At 47.4% G+C, this 17343-nt stretch overlaps 6 protein-coding genes across 6 annotated transcripts; 2 read left to right on the forward strand and 4 right to left on the reverse strand.

Annotated features, from left to right (window-relative positions):
* Positions 1-923: 923 nt before the first annotated feature.
* FOMMEDRAFT_110375 (4-hydroxybenzoate polyprenyl transferase) lies at positions 924-2483 on the reverse strand (the record flags this gene model as incomplete). The annotated part of the gene is made up of 6 exons (XM_007268155.1): positions 924-1333; positions 1396-1529; positions 1597-1682; positions 1745-1862; positions 1945-2097; positions 2165-2483. The coding sequence occupies 6 exons, from the start codon at positions 2481-2483 to the stop codon at positions 1016-1018; spliced, it is 1128 nt and encodes a 375-aa protein (XP_007268217.1). The 3' UTR covers positions 924-1015.
* Positions 2484-2585: 102 nt separating this feature from the next.
* On the reverse strand, positions 2586-3901 carry FOMMEDRAFT_21414 (E set domain-containing protein). The gene is made up of 10 exons (XM_007268156.1): positions 3851-3901; positions 3755-3791; positions 3666-3691; positions 3506-3616; positions 3303-3439; positions 3205-3244; positions 3052-3094; positions 2950-2992; positions 2779-2894; positions 2586-2719 (listed from the first exon to the last, which is right to left on the reverse strand). Exons 1-10 carry the CDS (start codon positions 3857-3859, stop codon positions 2682-2684), a joined length of 600 nt encoding a protein of 199 aa, XP_007268218.1. The 5' UTR covers positions 3860-3901; the 3' UTR covers positions 2586-2681.
* A 508-nt stretch (positions 3902-4409) lies between these two features.
* FOMMEDRAFT_110379 (uncharacterized protein) lies at positions 4410-6769 on the reverse strand. The gene is made up of 11 exons (XM_007268157.1): positions 6707-6769; positions 6428-6480; positions 6344-6369; positions 6103-6290; positions 5712-6048; positions 5610-5663; positions 5209-5552; positions 5130-5142; positions 5024-5076; positions 4895-4971; positions 4410-4656 (listed from the first exon to the last, which is right to left on the reverse strand). The coding sequence occupies exons 1-11, from the start codon at positions 6749-6751 to the stop codon at positions 4539-4541; spliced, it is 1308 nt and encodes a 435-aa protein (XP_007268219.1). The 5' UTR covers positions 6752-6769; the 3' UTR covers positions 4410-4538.
* A 190-nt stretch (positions 6770-6959) lies between these two features.
* FOMMEDRAFT_141705 (uncharacterized protein) lies at positions 6960-9281 on the reverse strand. The gene is made up of 10 exons (XM_007268158.1): positions 9241-9281; positions 9148-9173; positions 9031-9087; positions 8854-8975; positions 8456-8792; positions 8341-8394; positions 7700-8277; positions 7465-7633; positions 7308-7409; positions 6960-7246 (listed from the first exon to the last, which is right to left on the reverse strand). Exons 5-10 carry the CDS (start codon positions 8595-8597, stop codon positions 7209-7211), a joined length of 1083 nt encoding a protein of 360 aa, XP_007268220.1. The 5' UTR covers positions 8598-8792; positions 8854-8975; positions 9031-9087; positions 9148-9173; positions 9241-9281; the 3' UTR covers positions 6960-7208.
* Positions 9282-10973: 1692 nt separating this feature from the next.
* On the forward strand, positions 10974-13102 carry FOMMEDRAFT_147630 (uncharacterized protein; the record flags this gene model as incomplete). The annotated part of the gene is made up of 4 exons (XM_007268159.1): positions 10974-11142; positions 11196-11640; positions 11705-12060; positions 12113-13102. Exons 1-4 carry the CDS (start codon positions 11095-11097, stop codon positions 13100-13102), a joined length of 1839 nt encoding a protein of 612 aa, XP_007268221.1. The 5' UTR covers positions 10974-11094.
* Positions 13103-14520: 1418 nt separating this feature from the next.
* FOMMEDRAFT_147631 (uncharacterized protein) lies at positions 14521-17251 on the forward strand. The gene is made up of 5 exons (XM_007268160.1): positions 14521-14911; positions 14971-15193; positions 15248-15597; positions 15657-16445; positions 16510-17251. The coding sequence occupies exons 1-5, from the start codon at positions 14531-14533 to the stop codon at positions 17050-17052; spliced, it is 2286 nt and encodes a 761-aa protein (XP_007268222.1). The 5' UTR covers positions 14521-14530; the 3' UTR covers positions 17053-17251.
* Positions 17252-17343: the final 92 nt, after the last annotated feature.

Below are 17343 nucleotides of genomic sequence, written 5' to 3' on the forward strand. Positions count from 1 at the left end.
TATAAGTAGTCACGTCTTGACAGAAATTCCGAAGGTATCTATTTAAATAGTACTTTTAGATAGCTCTTTCGTGTGTAGACAGAGTATAAATCTATGTGCTTACTTATAACAAAGGCGAGCCCACTAATAAGTCCAACATAGCGGAGCTATCACATTATTAAATGTGTTTGCAATACAAAATGAAATGCCAAGTCCATACAATGAAAAAGGCGACCCCATTGACATTCCTTAGATTTGACTATTGAATGTGATAGGTGAATGCTGGGAAATCATAAATATAGCTAGCATGACGCTTACCCAGAAGAACCTGACCTGACGGTGCAATTTTTTTCAATATATGTATTTTATTATATCTACAGCTCCTTACTTCCTTGTCTTTGGTGATAACTGCGGGAATATGAGTTTAAAATCCTTGCTGTTGTAAAAGAACAAAATACCACATACTAAATTCATAAAGCAATGCAGTGAAAAGCCCTAGATTAATACATTGTTCGGCAACAACAGTAGACATAGGGTTTAGATAGTTCAGGTATAAGAACGAGCTGAAAGAGTGCTCGTTGGAAGGTGGCTAATGTCAAGAAATTCTATGACCCTCGAGGGCTACTGTAGACGGAAAGTTGTCAAATGGACGAGATATATAGCAGATTCAGCCCCACCTGTGGTGCCGGATCAAGGATAACGAAATTTGCGGCGCTCGTGTTTTCATCTAGAAGCCGAGGCTATGAATATATGAAACAAGTGACACCTCAAACCTCTCCAATCATCATGCTCGTCTTTTGATGTCATATCGCTATACACACTTCCTTGTTGCTCTTTCTTAGTGGCAGACAAGCAGCTCACGCTTGACTCGTGATTTATATTTAACGGAATGTCCGATAAAATTCCAAACCATCCCACTCATGTTCTGGCGAGTTGTACGTGGCCGGAAACACAGTAAGCAGTATTAAAATCTATCAGAGATCGCAGTTAATCAAACGCCGACGATGCAACTCAAATAAGAAGGTCAGTCCACCATTTACCAGAATCCCGTCCCAAGCGCAAGGAAATCCGCCAAAGCACCCATCCACACCCAGAATCCCGCCCATCCGCAACCAACAAATCCCCGCCAACAACTCGGCCTGTTATCAAAGTCCGTCTGAACAAGTACACGGGCTAATTGTGCACCTGCAAATCCAACACCTGCGTAATACAGAGCACCGTGTGCGTTTAGGTAACCAGCGTATGTGATTAATGAGAGTGAGGAGATGGATAGTGCGGAGAGTACGCTTCGCGAGTGATCACCGAAGAGTAAGGCCGTTGAACGGATGCCTACGGTGCGGTCGTCCGTCTTGTCCTATATACATAAACGTAGGTTACACTTAGCCTTATTCCACTGTTCTGACGTGATACGCATACCTGGTGAGCATAAATGCTGTCATACACCAGAGTCCAGCAAATTCCGCCTGCATACAGTGGGAGAGCGATGCCCCAGTTCACAGAACCAGCAACAGCGGACCAGCCAAGAAGAGCTCCCCAGTTGAAGGCAAGTCCTATTTTTAAATGCACGTTTTCGTGAGTTCGGTACCCCAGACGTCGATTAATATATTTCCAACACACCGAGGACGGCTTGAGGCCAGTACGTAACCCTCTTCATGAAGGGGTAGACAGTGACAACGGAGAGGGACGCTGCACCAAGGAATATACTGTAAAAAGAAGTATAGGCATTTGCGTTAAATACGATCATAAACAGCTGGAGCCGACGCACCTGTACCAGTTTAGTTGGAGGAGCACACCCAATCCTGCAGTAAGTTGGAGACCAAGGAACCCAAATGCTTGAGTAGGAGTAATATCACCCCTCGCAAGCGGTCTCTCCTTCGTTCTCTCTATACAGCACATTTAGCATAATCGCCCGAAGAAATCAAATAAAGGAATAAAGGAATCAATTCCTTGAGAAATACCACGTACCAACAGCCTTATCCAAATGTCTATCCCACATATCATTAATCGTACACCCCGCCCCTCGCATAATGAGTGCACCCAGTCCAAACAGGCCAGTATACGCTAACGGAACACTAATGGGAGTCTGCAACGCGTATGCAGCCATAGATATTGACCAAGCTAATGTCATGTCCAGAAAATCAATATTAATGTCTCACAGACGACATACAGCGAATAATGCACACACCACATGGATAAAACAGCAATAACGTCCCTATAGGCCTGTCTACTCTCGTGAGATAAAGATATGGTCGGATTTTAGTAGGTAAGTTGTCTACCCATGTTTTCGTTGAGAGCGTGGGTGAACTCGGTTTTGTTGTCGCGGTTGACGTTGTCGGTTCATGACGGTTGCTGGACAACTGTCTGCTACCAAGGGTAATAGTCGCTAGAGGACTTTGTCGATAACGCGCTACATAGGCAGTAGACGGAAAGCCAGTCCGCCGAAAGTATGAGATACGCGCTGCTCGGCGTGTACAGCGCGTCGACGCGTGAAGGAAAGTGTTCATTGCAGGTCGAAAGGATCGACGCCGATTTACTGCATTTCGTTTACTCAATCGGTAATTTTTGAGACTATCTTTTTTATATTTAATTTTATTGAATACAATTTAGCTCTCGCCACATCAAGAAAAAAAAACTGATAATAGGACAATCGACAGAGAAAAAAGCTCGACCCAAGATTTATTGGAGCGGGTGGCAGAATCAGATTACCACTCCTTTGCAAGTTTGAAGCACCAATCGAAGTCTATGATAAACTCAGCTCTACCTCTGATTACCAGAAACAACGGCGGACGTGCGACATACCAGCATAGACTTCCTTATCGTCGTCCGTGACGCGGCTCCGCACAGCGTAGGTTCCCGAGCGCGCCAACATGCCGGACGGAGATTCTTCGGTAGGGAAGTTCTTCGTGTAGGCCTCGCTATATGCACCGTGTGTTCAGAGTATGATCATCATAGAAAGGCGCGTTTGCTTACGCTGATGGGCCATATGAACCAAGCATCTGCTCCAGTTTATCGACTATTCGCGTATAAGCAACAAGTGATGAAGAATACGAGATAAGCAAACCAAGAATTAACCTTTCACTCCGGCACGTTTTACGACCTGAATGTATCTCACGCCCTATACCAAAGCCTTAGAATAGCAAACACCCGCTAGGTAAGTTATACTTACCCTAGAAACATCATTAAAATGATGAGCGGGCTAGGGAATGGAAGCACAGAAAAGACTCACGAAATAATAGAATGGTTGACCTTGAACCTGATCAGCACGCTAAAAATAAAGTAATCAGAACAACAATTTTACATCTTTGAAGGAAAAACAGCCTTACTTGTATTCTACACCCTCCTTGATAGTGATCGGGTTCTTCTTTGCGTCAGCCAAGGCCTGAGGGTTAGTTACGTCAAGTACGATGGTCTTCCCTGGAGGTAGAGTGGGAGAAACGAGTTCGAGGCTCAATACGGTGACCTGCATACAGGCACGATTATCAATATTTGTGGGTTCTGTGTCCCAGATAATATCGATTGTGCGTACTTTTGGTCCTTCTGCTGGGCCTGCACCACCTCCAGCGCCAATACCCAAGCTCGCCTTCCATCTTGCCAAACTCTCGTCGTTCGCGTCCATTTGTGCATATTCCTCTGGGCTCTGACACTCAAATTAGAAATATACTTTATAGCTAGACCTATCTACGTACCTTAGCAGGTGCAGTGACCTTGTAGCCTGTCCGAGGAGATTTGTCTCAGCATCGTTGTTGCCTATACCTATGCCTATGAATATACTCGCCTGGCGTCTCCGACGCGTTAAGCTCATCTTCATCGTGCTAAACAGACCACGATAATCAGTTAACTATTCCTTAAGCATATCTAAGCTCAGTCTTACTGCGGACATCGTTCAAGGTGGCTTGAGGTGAGAGAGATCTAATGCAGCGCGCAAGATGGTTTGAGGGTTTGTAGTCAAGCGAACCCAGACGAGACCCTGGACGCCCGTCGCAGCGTCGATCGATCGATCTTATGTAATAATAAACCGGAACTAATTGATTTTAACACACAAGTAGCCCATCTCAATTCTCTTGCGAGTTGTGAGTTGTGCACGGCATGTAAGAAATATGCCAAAAATGCCGAAGTGCCGAGATGAAAATCGGGTGGTTAAGATGGGGATCGGGTTGCGTGCTTGCCTAAAGTAGTAGTCAAACGCGCAACAACTCGCAAGCACTCTGGAGTGCTTGTGAGTTGTCGGACTTTGAAATTAAATGATGTTTCTTGTATCCCTTACTTGTTTGTCCACTCAAATCACAAGAAATCTGATCGACACAAAATTCACAACTCAATCATCTCAATTCTTCCTAGTTGTGAGGAAACTCGGCATCAACCTTACCAGGGTCCTCTACAAAGCCGAGCTTCCTCGCAACTTGCAACTCGCAACAGAATTGAGATGGGCTAGTACAAGATATAATACGCTAACAATTACAAGGCTATCTGGCGTTCAGGGATTCTGGAGGAGTGTTAACATATGTGTATTTACGGGATCAATTACTCAAAGAATCATCATGTTTAATTGCCATTCAAGTTCAACATACTAAAACGGCCGAAAATGGAGTCATTTGTATCGGTTGGAAGTCCCGGACTAATTTCGACGGGAGAATGCATAGAGCTACCGTTTGTCTCCATAATATTATGTGCGGAAGCTGGAAAATTCAATATCAGTCTACATAATGGTTACAGAAGCACCATGCATTTCAGTTAACAAAAGTAACATTCTGTTATTACCCCTATGCAGGCGGTCGGAAAGCTTATCGTTATATAGATGTTCAATGTTCCTTCGGTACTCGCTGCATTTGGGGACATAGCTGTCCAAATGGTCCGAATTGCAAGTTCTTCATGTTGGGGAAATGTCGGTTCAAGAGTGGTTAGTCAAGTTACCACAGCTTTCTTAGCCTGTCTTGCGAGTTCAGCTATCATTTCGCCAGTGAGGGCGTATGAGTGACCGTATTTGCAAGTTTCCTAGGGACCGCGTTTGTCAATCCAAATCAGAACTAGGAGAGGAACTGCATACCCCTCTAGGACACCTCTTAAGAAGATAATACTCGTTACATGGAGGTGGTTTCTCTGAGGATTGATAGTCAACGTCAATACACTAATCGCATCCACAAGCAACTCACGCTTTGATAAAGGCTGCCATTCACGAGAAAACTCCAGTTTAGTCTACTGTGCAAAGAGAGTTGGTGGGTCGGTACGTACCAAGTTAGAGTCAATCAGTATCTGTTTCTGAACAGATGGTCCGTCATTATTACGATTCAATGAATCAATAATCGGTGGAGGGACATAAGTTTTCACTGGAGAAGAGATAAGGGGCCTATAAGCCTCGGACGGTGCTGGCGAAACGACTGCACGCTGATGATTGGAATTCGAAGGGCCGTTAAGTTTAACGTTCCTAAACAAATCCTCGAGAGAAAGGGTTTGCATGTTTAGAGCCCTCAACTCGGTTGCTACGTCGCGGTAACCTTTCAGGAGAATAATCTTGTCTAAGAACCGTTCGTTCTCTAGCGCTGATAGGGTCGGAAGATATCCGTTATCATGTCCACCTAGAAAATCGTGAGTATTTACATGAGACACAAAGACAAAGAACAAAAAAGACGTACCACCGAAAAAGACTTTGAGTGTCTGAGGGAAGCGGGTGTACGTTTGTAAATATTCTGAAAGCAGTTAGCCACGTAAGTAAACACCAGCCAGGCTTAACGAACCTTTAATTTTCGCGTCGGCAGCCTCTTTTCCATACCCTACATCGATGAGATTGAACCGTGGAGATGCCTGGCTAAATCCAACAAGGAATGCGTCGAATTGGTCGACTGTGCAGACGTTGTTCCTGACAAGCGTCTCTTGCAATCCCTTCCTATTAAAATAAATCGACAACCAAAACGTAAAGCGTGGTTGTCCTTCATAACCCTGAGCCTTCATGTAATCCCATATGCCACCTGTCAAGCTCCTTGCAGCCTCCCTGCCGCCTTCGAGCCCCGCTGCTAAGAGGTGATTGGCAAAGATATTCCCGTCTCCGTCGAGTACGCAAAGCACCATAGAATTCTAGCAATAAAAAAATCAGTCTCATCCAGTTATTTCATATATAAGATGCTTTACCTGCATTGATTCGAGGATATTGATACGCTTTTGCAACGCTGCCCTTTCATCTTCATATTGCTGTTTCGTTTTTTCTGCATTGTTGATGGTGACAGACCGTGCCTGCTTCCATACCGATAGTTCTTCCTCCAATTGGCTCACACGGCGTGTTAGTTGTACATTCTTCTCAACGGTAGCGGACGATAACTCTATACCATCGTCAATATCAAACAAATATGAGGTAGAATTGAGGGGAAAATACCTTTTAGCTGGTTAAGCATATTTTCCCTGGTTATCGAAGTATTAGGATGATATATACACCTAAATGAAAAGTAGTTTCTCGTACCATATCTGTTCTATTGGAACCTGAAGCCCGGGCGGTGGAGTCATCTCGGGCTCCTAGGTTGAGTAAAAGAGAGGCGTGTTAGCAGACAACCCCGCTATCCTGGTGCTTATAATACAAGAGAACGGGGAACATGCTAGAACCGGATCTCTCACAGCATCGCTCAGTGAGGGTTTGATGGACGGTGAAGATGATGTGAAGCACTTCATACTAGGATACATAAGCGCTCGCCTTGCGAGAGCTGTGTGTTCGCGACAAAAATATGCTTAGGAGCTTACTTACCTCGCCTAAACCAAGGCTTTTCCTCAACTCTGAGACCCCTGCCATGTCATTGACCTAGTACACTTTTGTGGTCAAGCTTCGTGCATTATGGGTCTTAGAAAGGATGGTGAATAGCTTCAAGGACGACGCACAGCATGCTCCATGCGTGTTAGACACGCGTGATGAAGAGCACGTTTGCCCAAGGGATCGACGTCTATGTCGTGCCTTACGCGTACACAGAACCAAATAATATAAGTAACGCCAGTATTTTTTTACAAAGCTGACATAGCATTCGAGCATAGATACAATGGTACAAGTAATAATACAAGTGATACATACACACAACAAGCACAGCAATCTCCAAATGCCAATGGAATCAACAAGAATGCGATCCAGGAAAAAAGTGTAATAAGCTACATGGCGGGGAAAGAATGAAGGGCGAAAGGAACGATCCAAGCAGCAGAGTCCAAAACAAATTGCTCCATTAACGAACGACGATGGTTTTGCAAATGGTATAGGTTGATTAGACACAAGCGGCTTCTTCTTCGCGATGCATGTTTGCTGGTATAAGACAATGTGTTAGAGGTGACGGGAGCAAAGGGGCGGCGTTAAGTTCACGTACGTCCTTGGAACTTGCATTTCGATTGACGGAAGTAATGACATCGGGTAAGGAAAGGGCAAGTATGACCGTAGCAACAGTTCGCGCCAAAGACACAGGGTTCGCCTGTATGAAATAGCCATGAAGCAACGAATCAGCAACAGAAACGCAATATGCGTACCCCTATTCACAGCCGGACACGGAACTTTCTTCGCATTGGCTCTCAGCATGTCATAATCCTCATCATCGAGAATATACTCATGACCAAACCGACAGTCTGGACCATGTTTGCACCCATTCGCAGCTAGATAGAACAGTGTGCAGGGCGGAGGGTTGTGCTGACTGAGGGGCTAGAATGTGTCCTGTGATAAGCCATCTCTTCCTAGCACGATTCATTTGGAGCAAAGGATACACACAATATCTCGATTGATCTTCCTCTGCTTACCCGGTATCTTGGCCGTACTGACTCCGTTCCTGCTGCTCTCAATGCTTTCGGCGCTTGAGTCCGTTGGATAGCGCAGGTGATCCTGCGTCCATCGGTGACGATAGCTCACAGGGCCTGCGACACTTCCCAATATAACACGGTGAGAACGGTCCGAAGAGGAAGATTGTGAAGATGACAAGAAGGTTTCGGAAGAGTTGTCTACCCTCGCCTTAATGACGTCGGAGGCAGGTTTAGACTCGGACTGGTCCGGATATGGAGGTGGTGGTGGGGATGTCGAGCTGCCAGTGGACGATTGCTGGCTTGGACTCGAAGGAGTTGGTAACCCAGGCGGAGGACCGTAGCTTACCGAGCTTCCGTCAGCATGAGAATAAGTCGTCGATGCAATTTTGTCTGGAATAAACAGCCCAGGGATGATAAGGCTGGGCAGTTGTAGATTTTTGAATTCAGGGGCCATTTCTGTGCAACCTGGAAGGAGTACAAGCTTCTCCCGATAGAGGGAAGTCAATTGGAGGGAGTGAAGTTGTGACACATAGGCGCCATTATGGCAACCTGTCCAGAGCGAATGACCTATAAGTATTGCCAACCAGAGGATAATCTATAAGATACACGTACCCCCGAATACTACTCTGTATATCTCTTGACTCCGAGAGTAGAAATCTAAGTGCGCTGATGAATACAGAAGATGTGGTCAAAGTTTTGCTGTGGTGATAGAAGCGACAACACAAACCTTTCAACTTTGCCACCGTGACCTCGTCATCGTTCCCTACATCAGTCATAACAAATCTCTCACAAGACTGATTGAATCCCAGCAAAAACTCTTCGAACCTGTCGTAGGCCTCTTTGTAGGGCCGTCCAGCTTTCGCGAGCATGTCAAACACACCGGTTTTGTTGAAGAAGACGTATGTCCAGAGGTGACAAGGTTGATCAGATGAGAGGTGGAAATGGACGGATTCACTGAGAAGCTTGGCTGCGAGGCGTCCTCCTTCTTGGCCTTTGGATAGTAGGTCGACAGAGAATATACTTCCGTTTCCGTCGATCAAACATACTATTCGCTTCTCCGACGACTTCCATGCACATGTGTCAGATGAGAATACGGAGATTAGAAATGACCTCACGGCTACGTACAGTTCTCTGCGATTCGAGTGCTTCGACCTTCTGCCTCAGATAATTGACTTCCTCGTTGAGCGCTTTTTTCTCATTCTCGGCTGTGAAACATGCGCGCTTAAACACATCAAGTTCATTTTCTACTGTAACTCAATGTCAGAGAATGACCACGGGGTCGTACAGCGCGCATACACTCACGGTTGTGAATGCGTCCTTCACAACCCGACTCGGCGGATAGTATTGTGTGGATTTCGCCTGTAACCGCCACCGACTGCGATCAGTGGATGGAATTGCCGTGTACAGGCGCTGACTCACTTTGCAGCCGATAGAGATAATGATCACTAATAGAGGTAATATATGTAAGTGAAAGAGGATCACAGCCAGGCAGATGGGTGCTTTGAAACGTACAAGACCTGCTGTTTGGTCTGGCTTACGGATGGGCTGTCTGGTTGTTCAAGCATGACCCAGTGTGACGTTGTGAGGAAGGGGGGTGGATGTGAGGGAGAGAGAGCAAAGTGGGCGGAAACCGGGATGATGGAACTTGGGAGTGCTTATAAAGGCGTCACGATGCAAACGAGAGATGCTTTGAGGGTGAATACCGTAGTTAGCCTTCGGCTAGACCGAGGTTCTTACATGAGTCAGCCATGTGCGTCTGGCCTTCGGAGTACGATTGATCGCTCACGCACGAGGCACCGTTTGGCCGTCACGGCAGCATCAGAAGCATCTGGGGATAACATCGATGGGAGCGGAAGCAACCAGACGTCGGCCGAGGACCCTGCTCTATACAAACCCACACATGAACGAACCCTGGCGATATCATTCAATCCCGTTCCAGAAATGCTGGAGATCCCAGGATCCGGCTGAGAACAATGCGGGATAATGTCTGGGCAGCCTATTGGATCGATCGGAAGCGTAAGTATGTGTGGGGAATTGCGGTGACTCGATTCAGCATTCAAAGTTCCATCCTCAGTTCAATTACGTCACGTGTAGACGCGTCCGCCGCGCGCGGATTGCAATCGAAATCCCTTGACGATTAACGACGAAATATTTCAAACACAGGAGTCGTATGGATAATAATAGACGAGGTGAAGTAGATGCATACAAGCGCGCCGCAGACGCCCCATAGTGCATCACACATCTTGTGGCGTTCACCTGCATCGGAAACATGCTGTGGTGCTTTCGCATTCCGTAATGCTACAGCACATTCCCATTGGCGTAAAGTGTGCGGAGATAAATTGCTTTTAAGCTGGAGCAGGCGAAAGGTTTACGTTGACCCAGCTCGCAATCAAGACTGTACAGGGGTTGGCGCCCCAACGCATTGGACTTTGCAATATGCCACTAGCATGGAACGCTAAAACATACAACGAAGTGCGTCGATATATCTACCTACGTAAAGGGGGACACACCAACAAGAGCTTCACTTGAAGAGAAGGCTGGGAGCAGGGAATCTGAGAAATAATGACCCTGACTGAACCTCTTTGATTATCCACACTGAGCCGCAGGTACTGAGGAAACAACCAGCTGATCCTGAATGGCTCGCTATAAGAACGCTATTTGACTTATTTTCATCGCTACTTTACAAACGCCGATAAGACTGCGAGCAGACTTATCTTTGTTTGCAGGTGCAAGACATGCATGCAAGAGACAATATAAATCTAAGTGCTATTCGGGAGATCCTGGGCGCCTAGGGTCTTATCTAAGTATTCGTATCAAAAAGATCTTTAGAGCTTCCCGTTCACATTATACCTTCCTATTAAAGTGTCGGGCATATGATAGACCGGAATGTTGTTTATGCAAACCAAGGCACATTCAAAGAAGAAAGTCTGCAAAGGGCAGATGAACGGATCGGCACTGAGCGTCAATCATGCAGCTCCCATTTGCGGGTGATCGGCATTAGACCCTGCTCCTCGTTCTCGTTGTGCCGCGTCGACCGTTCTCTAACTCGAACTTGACGCCTTCGTGACAATGTTTGATCCTCTTGCCAGCTCACCTTTCGCCGACGACAACACCATCACTGCTCCACCTTGGCCGTCGTCGCCTCACCCAAACTCACCGATTCCAAATCTCAAGCGGTCGCCGAATTCGCAGCCGCAGACACCGGACAAAGCGGCGTCCTCGCCCACCAGATCGACAACACCCTTCGGCAGAGAGCCTCAGATTTATGGGCAGCCAGAAGCAGGACTTATTTCTCCGACTGAAAACACAGGCGCAAATGGAAAGAAATACGAGAAAACGGAGCCATATCTTCGGACAAGAATTACAATGTTAGACAGGAACAGGCGGGATATTCTGATCAGGTTTGATGCCCAGGCGAGTTAACTTATTACTCGCCTTATAGCCCCTGTTCTAATTTTTGTACGTAGACGAACTTGCCTAATTTTACCGGCTCTACGTACCGCAACATTTCGCGGTCGTATGCAGAGTTCCAGCAGCTTTACGACGCTATCGTACACAATAATCCGCAAACGATTGTTCCCGCACTTCCTTTAGCTCAAACATCGGCCCCGACCGATGAAGAGGATGATCGCCTAGTCCGTATTATGCTCCAACGCTGGCTAACCCGGGTCTGCGAGGATCCATTCCTCATGCGTGATGAGGAGCTCCGGTCCTTTATTGAGAGCGACTTTGGATATCAGCCGATGCCTCGCAATCCTCGTAAAAAGGCTGGCTCTGGGTTTAGCCTCATCAAGCGTGGAGTTCCTGATGAAGACGAGACATTGCAGCGTGCACGCTTTGAATTGACTAAATTGGAGGGCCAGTTTTTTGATGCTGCCAAAGCTATTGATAAACTAGCTCGTGCTCGGAAAAGTAAGCACTGCCCATAAATCAGCTGAGCAAAGTACGACATCTCATGTGGTTTTGATCCCGTCAGCTTTGTCTGTCTCGCAAGCCGAGATGGGAAACAAGTTGGTTAGCGTCGCCACAGCGGAAGCACATCCGCCACTCGCCAACGCGCTAAGGAAACTGGGGCGCACGTGGCACAGCGTTTCCGACTTGGATCAGGCGGCAGCTATCAGTGAATGTGTGATCGTCGGCGATTCGTTTGGTTATCAAGGACTGAATGCAAAGTCTGCGAGGGAGACCCTTCAGCAACGTACATCAGTGCTTGAAGAGTACCAGACCGCTGTCAAGTCCAGCATTTCAAAACGCCGGAATATCGAAAGATTGAAGGCTAGTTCGAGCATCAACCCGGCCAAGGTGGATGAAGCTCTAGAAGACTTGGAAGAGGTTTGTCAATCAACTGATGCTCAGGTGTATACGTTGCTTATCTCGTTCTCAGGCCAATAAATACGAGCAAATTCTCGCCCAAAGAGTTGATGGTATTTCGCATAACCTCCACCTCGCACTCTCGAGGCACAAAAAGCTTGTCAACGAGGACGTAACGACAGCATTAATCGAGCATGCTCGATCGATGATCTCCTATGAGCGGCAGCGCCTACGAGAGCTTGAGTCTCTCCGCCCTGACTTCAAAGCAGCTGATAGCAAATTCATTCCTACGAACGCTGTACCTTCACGGCCTGTTGTCATCCCGAAGCTCGATGAGGAAATCAAACCTACCATTCCTCCTGTCCGACCTGCACCACCGCCTTTGCAGCAGCAGCATGGCCCACCACTAGGATCTGCAGCCTCCTTTCGGCCTCCTCACATGGGTCCTGTCCCGCCGAGCAAGACTCCTATCTCAGCGGCGGCTCTACCGGCGCAATCACCTGGTGCAGGCCCCTCGACGCCAACTACGCCACAGTTCTCGAGATCTACGACTCCAAGCTCGATACATACCCCGAGTACAGCTGGAGCGCCACCCCTTGGCGGCCGTTTTGTGGATGGCACGAAGTCGATGTTCATTACGCCTTCATCAGCTTCCGCTATTACTTCTCCTGCTCTTCCAAAAGCGGGGCCACTGCAATCAGGCGCCAGTGCTAGTGCGCCTGTTACTGCACCGCAATCTCCAGTGCCAACTACGCCGAAGTCAACTACTCAAGCGACAGCGCTTGGCGCAGCTATCTACCATGAGTCGGACCCTCTTGGACCACTGGGACCAACAGCTACTGTACGCCGTACGATTACGTCCAGTTCCTTCGCACCTCCACTCGGCTCTTCACCGCTCACAAATGGCTCAGCTCAGCCACATACTCCGACTAAGCGTGAAGAAGTTGACCCACTAGGACTGGGAACGCCGAAGTACATGTCGCAATCTATGCATCTTCCTGGTAGGCCCCAGCGCTCTAGACTGGATGCTCGTGAGGCTGCAAGCAAGTTGGCGAACTTTTGATAGCAGAGTAGTCGTCGTCTTCTCATTTTCCGACTTCGTTGCTCGTACATATGTATATAGAAAAGGTTGCGTGCATAAATTTCTTACTACTCATTGCACGGATCGAGCTGCAAGAACATGCAAAGTGAATACTTTTGATACGTGGCCTTGTAGATTAGAGTGCACTTGATCAAAGTGATTGCAAGACTAAAACATAAGGAGAATACGAGTGAATGATGGTGAATAGCTGAAATTAGAATTAATACGATGGGAAGAAAATTTTCACAACTAAATCATCAAAGCAAATCAGTTGGTGATTGAGGAAGCTAGGATACCCTTGATACCTCACAGGACATAGTTGATGAACACAATTTTACGATCCCTTTCATTATAAAAGATATCAAGTGAGAGGAGATAATGGATTATGAAATTAAACAATGAAGACGAGGAAGACTTGCCAAGCGCCTTGTTGAATATACCTATTGTTTGTGCAATATCAATAATATCATCCCGAATCCTTATCTTATCTGATCCGTCCATAATTATTTAGCCCAGTTTCGGATCTGGGATGGCGAGGCCTATGTGCCGAAGGCAGACTACGGGTAGTCTAACTGATGATGATTCACCTCAACTGCCCTCCAATCGTTGTAGTTACCGTCACCGACTTTCGCCGATAGTAAAGCTTGATTCTCCGAATAGCGTCCGTCTTCTCTTTACACATAAGCATCCTGCACGAATGTAAAATCTGTTTTTGGATGTGGGACTAAATTAATGTGACTCCTGAGCCTGAGAAGGCAATCCCATACATACGATGAATATTTACCTCCTGGATAACTTCGGGACTGGGAAAAAAACCTGCGTGAACATCGAACGTTGCCATTAACAACGCCCTTTTGCGACGGAATGCGTGCGTTGCTTCTTGAAAGTAAATTTTCCAGTATTGGTGTTTCCAGACCCACAAAGCACACCGTAATTCTTACTTGTGCGGGGATTTCGGAATTCGTTGCCGTCACGTGCGTTCCGACGCGTCACTCGATTGGCGGAAAGAAACGTTGCCGAATTCATGCGATTGGCTAAATGCAGTAAACGCCTAATCTCCTAAAACGAACCAAATCGAGATAGCCTCGCATGTTCACCCTTGTTTGCTCAGTGATGAGCTGGAGTGCATGATCAAGGCGAATACCAGAAGCGGAGAAACGTTCGTGGAAGAAGAGCTGCGAGTGGCCAGCCAGTAGGAACCGAGAGAAGATGACGGCATCAACGCCGCGGTAAAGATACGGGGGAAACATTCGGAGGAGCAGGTTATGGGACGGGAGGATACGGCGCGTCGATCGGGTAGCTTATTCCAACTTGGCCAAATCAGTGTGCCAAAATGTATTGCTGTATAGCGTTCTCTGCGCTCAACATCATCATCCACTGCTCCCTCACCAATCTTGTCCCGGAACTTCCATGCTGACAATGCCGACGAGCACCCGTCCCCGCGCACTCTCCACCACGGAGCCTCCGTCTGCTAAAAAGCTAAAGACGGTCCATGCCGACGAACATAATAACAATAATAATATTAAACCCGAGTCTGATCTTCCGGACGATTCCCCGCCCAACACCGTCCCAGACGCTTCTAATGGTCATTTACACCATCCAAAAGACTACTTTGCAGATGGCGTACTTGATGTGTCCAATGTGGATCGCCTCAAGGCGAGCTACCGCTCATCCGAGCCTTTTTTGCACGCCGTGATCGACAAGTTGTTCCAAAACGACCTGCTATCCAAAGTAAAAGACGAGTGTGTCGGCGAACTGAGCTTCACCGAGAAGGAGACCGACATCTACAAGGCAAGGCGCTCATGCCCCACTTTCACTTTTTTTGGTTCTAATTTTGGACTTATACGTAGGTTCACCAAACGGGCGACTTAGCCTCGTTGTCGTACCTCGCGGAACAAGAAGTCGCTTTATTGCCGAATTTACTCAAGTTACGCGATGCCCTCTATTCCCAAACTTTCCGCGACTTTCTTCGCAAGGTGACTGGCTGCGGACCCCTATCAGGCAAGAAGCAGGACATGTCCGTCAATTCGTACAAGAAAGGTTGCCATTTACTTAATCACGATGATGTTATTGGTATGTGAAACTTTGTTCTGGTTCTGTACTGTAATTCCTAACAAAACGCCAAAGGCACTCGATCTGTATCATATATTCTCTACATGCCAATGCCAGAACCCGAAAGCTGGAAAACCGAATATGGCGGTTCTCTCGAATTATACCCCGTGAAACCTGGTCCAGATGGTGTTCCGGAACCGGAATGCATACCGTCCAAGTCAATCACACCAAGCTGGAACCAATTTATATTTTTCGAGGTCCAGCCAGGACATAGTTTCCACTCTGTTCAGGAGGTAATCGTGGATGAAGGAGATTGTCAACGACAGCGACTGAGCATTAGTGGATGGTTCCATCGTGCTCAAGAGGGTGAAGAAGGTTATGAAGGTGAACCGATGGATACCACCAATAGTTCTTTGGCCCAACTTGTACGTACACCTCTTTCAACCTGGTTCAGTTGGAACAGCTTACTATCCACATTTCGCAGACATCAACTTCGACGGTCTATACTCCGTATCCCGACATTGACGACGTGCTGAGCTCAAACCCATTTGCAACTCTCAAGCCTGAACAACTTTCTTACCTTTCCGTGTTTCTCGATCCGGTGTACTTGCAGCCAAAGGTCATATCTGCACTGTCGAAGCGGTTCATCGACGACTCGAGTATCGAGCTACACAAATTCCTCTGTGCACCCCTCGCTGCGAAGCTCGAAGCAGGTTTACGTGCACGAGACAAAGATGACGGACTTGATGGCGATACTCGACAGGGACGTGTTCCTCGCCACACAACCGGTATAACCGAAAACGGTCCTTGGACGCTCCAAGGTCCACCGCACAAATCCCGTTACTGCTCACTGTCACTCTCTTCAAGGCAAACTCGAATGAAAGATGAAGAAGCCATCGCAGCACTCTCCTCACCCACCACAACTCTCGAGCAACTCCTCTCAATCCTCGAAACCTCACTCTTCCCACACCCTGCTTTTCGTACCTGGCTTGCACTCATCGCGCAGCTGCTTCCGACGAAATATACCGCTCAGGCGAGAAGGTTTAGGCCGGGATTGGATTATACGCTTGCGACGAGTGATGATGAGCAGAGTATTCTTGATGTTGTGCTTGGGCTTACGCCTGAGTCTTCTGAGGAAGCAAAGAAGAGGGAAGAGAAGGCGGCGAGGGAGAGTATGAAGGGGAAGAAGAGGGCGAGGGGGAGTGCGAATGAACCCGAGGAGGAAGATGAGGAACCTGTTGGGTGGGAGAAAGGGGAGTGGGGTGGTTGGGAGGTTAATTGTTTCATTACTTTCTCACCTCATATAACAGACGTTAAATCACTCTATTTTGTTACAGTGCTATATGGCTCCGCACGAAGGAGAAGAAGACCCAGCCGTATACCGCTCCGGCTCATCAAAGAAGAAACAGGACGACTCGGACAATACGCACGCGCAGAACGGTACCAAACCGTCTTCAACGTCGACTACGACAGCTTCTAGGATAGCCAAACACCAAAATTCACGTTCCCTACCAGTACACGGGATCGTACACCATAACCAGTCTACCTCGTCTACCTCCACAGGCAACAACACGTCCAACCCTTCCACCCGTCCGACTAACCACGCACGCGAGAAGGCCGGAGGCGATGAAGACGATGACGACGAAGGAGAAGGCGAGTTCGACGAAGAAGACGAGGAAGACGAAGACGATGGTACACTCTTAACAGTACAACCTGGGTTCAACCGCCTCATGCTGGCATTACGAGACGAAGGCGTCATGCGGTTCGTGAAGTACGTGTCTGCTGCTGCGCCTGGATCAGTGTGGGATGTATGTGGGGAGTATGAAGTTGCTATGACTGAGGAAGAGGAGGATGGTGTCGGCGAGGGGGAGGGGGAGTGAAAAAAAGGATAAATGGCAGGGGGAAGTGCAGGTGTTGGGACTGGTTAGGGTTGTGGCATGTATAGTTAATCTGCTTTTGGTTGTGTTGGCATTGATGCTATGTCTTTTCTTGTTTTGTTCTGATTTGCCTTGTCGCGTTTGTTTGAAGTTTATTATCCAGTATCAATGCACCGCTCGTATACCTCTTACTCGTTGAATATCGCCTTTTATTTTGTGTAAAATACTTGTGAGCTTGAGTAACTACTGAGAAATTGTTATTCTTGTATGCACAAAACGGTACTTCAACGAAGA

This window comes from Fomitiporia mediterranea (genome assembly GCF_000271605.1).
Source record: "Fomitiporia mediterranea MF3/22 unplaced genomic scaffold FOMMEscaffold_8, whole genome shotgun sequence".
NCBI lineage: Eukaryota > Fungi > Basidiomycota > Agaricomycetes > Hymenochaetales > Hymenochaetaceae > Fomitiporia > Fomitiporia mediterranea.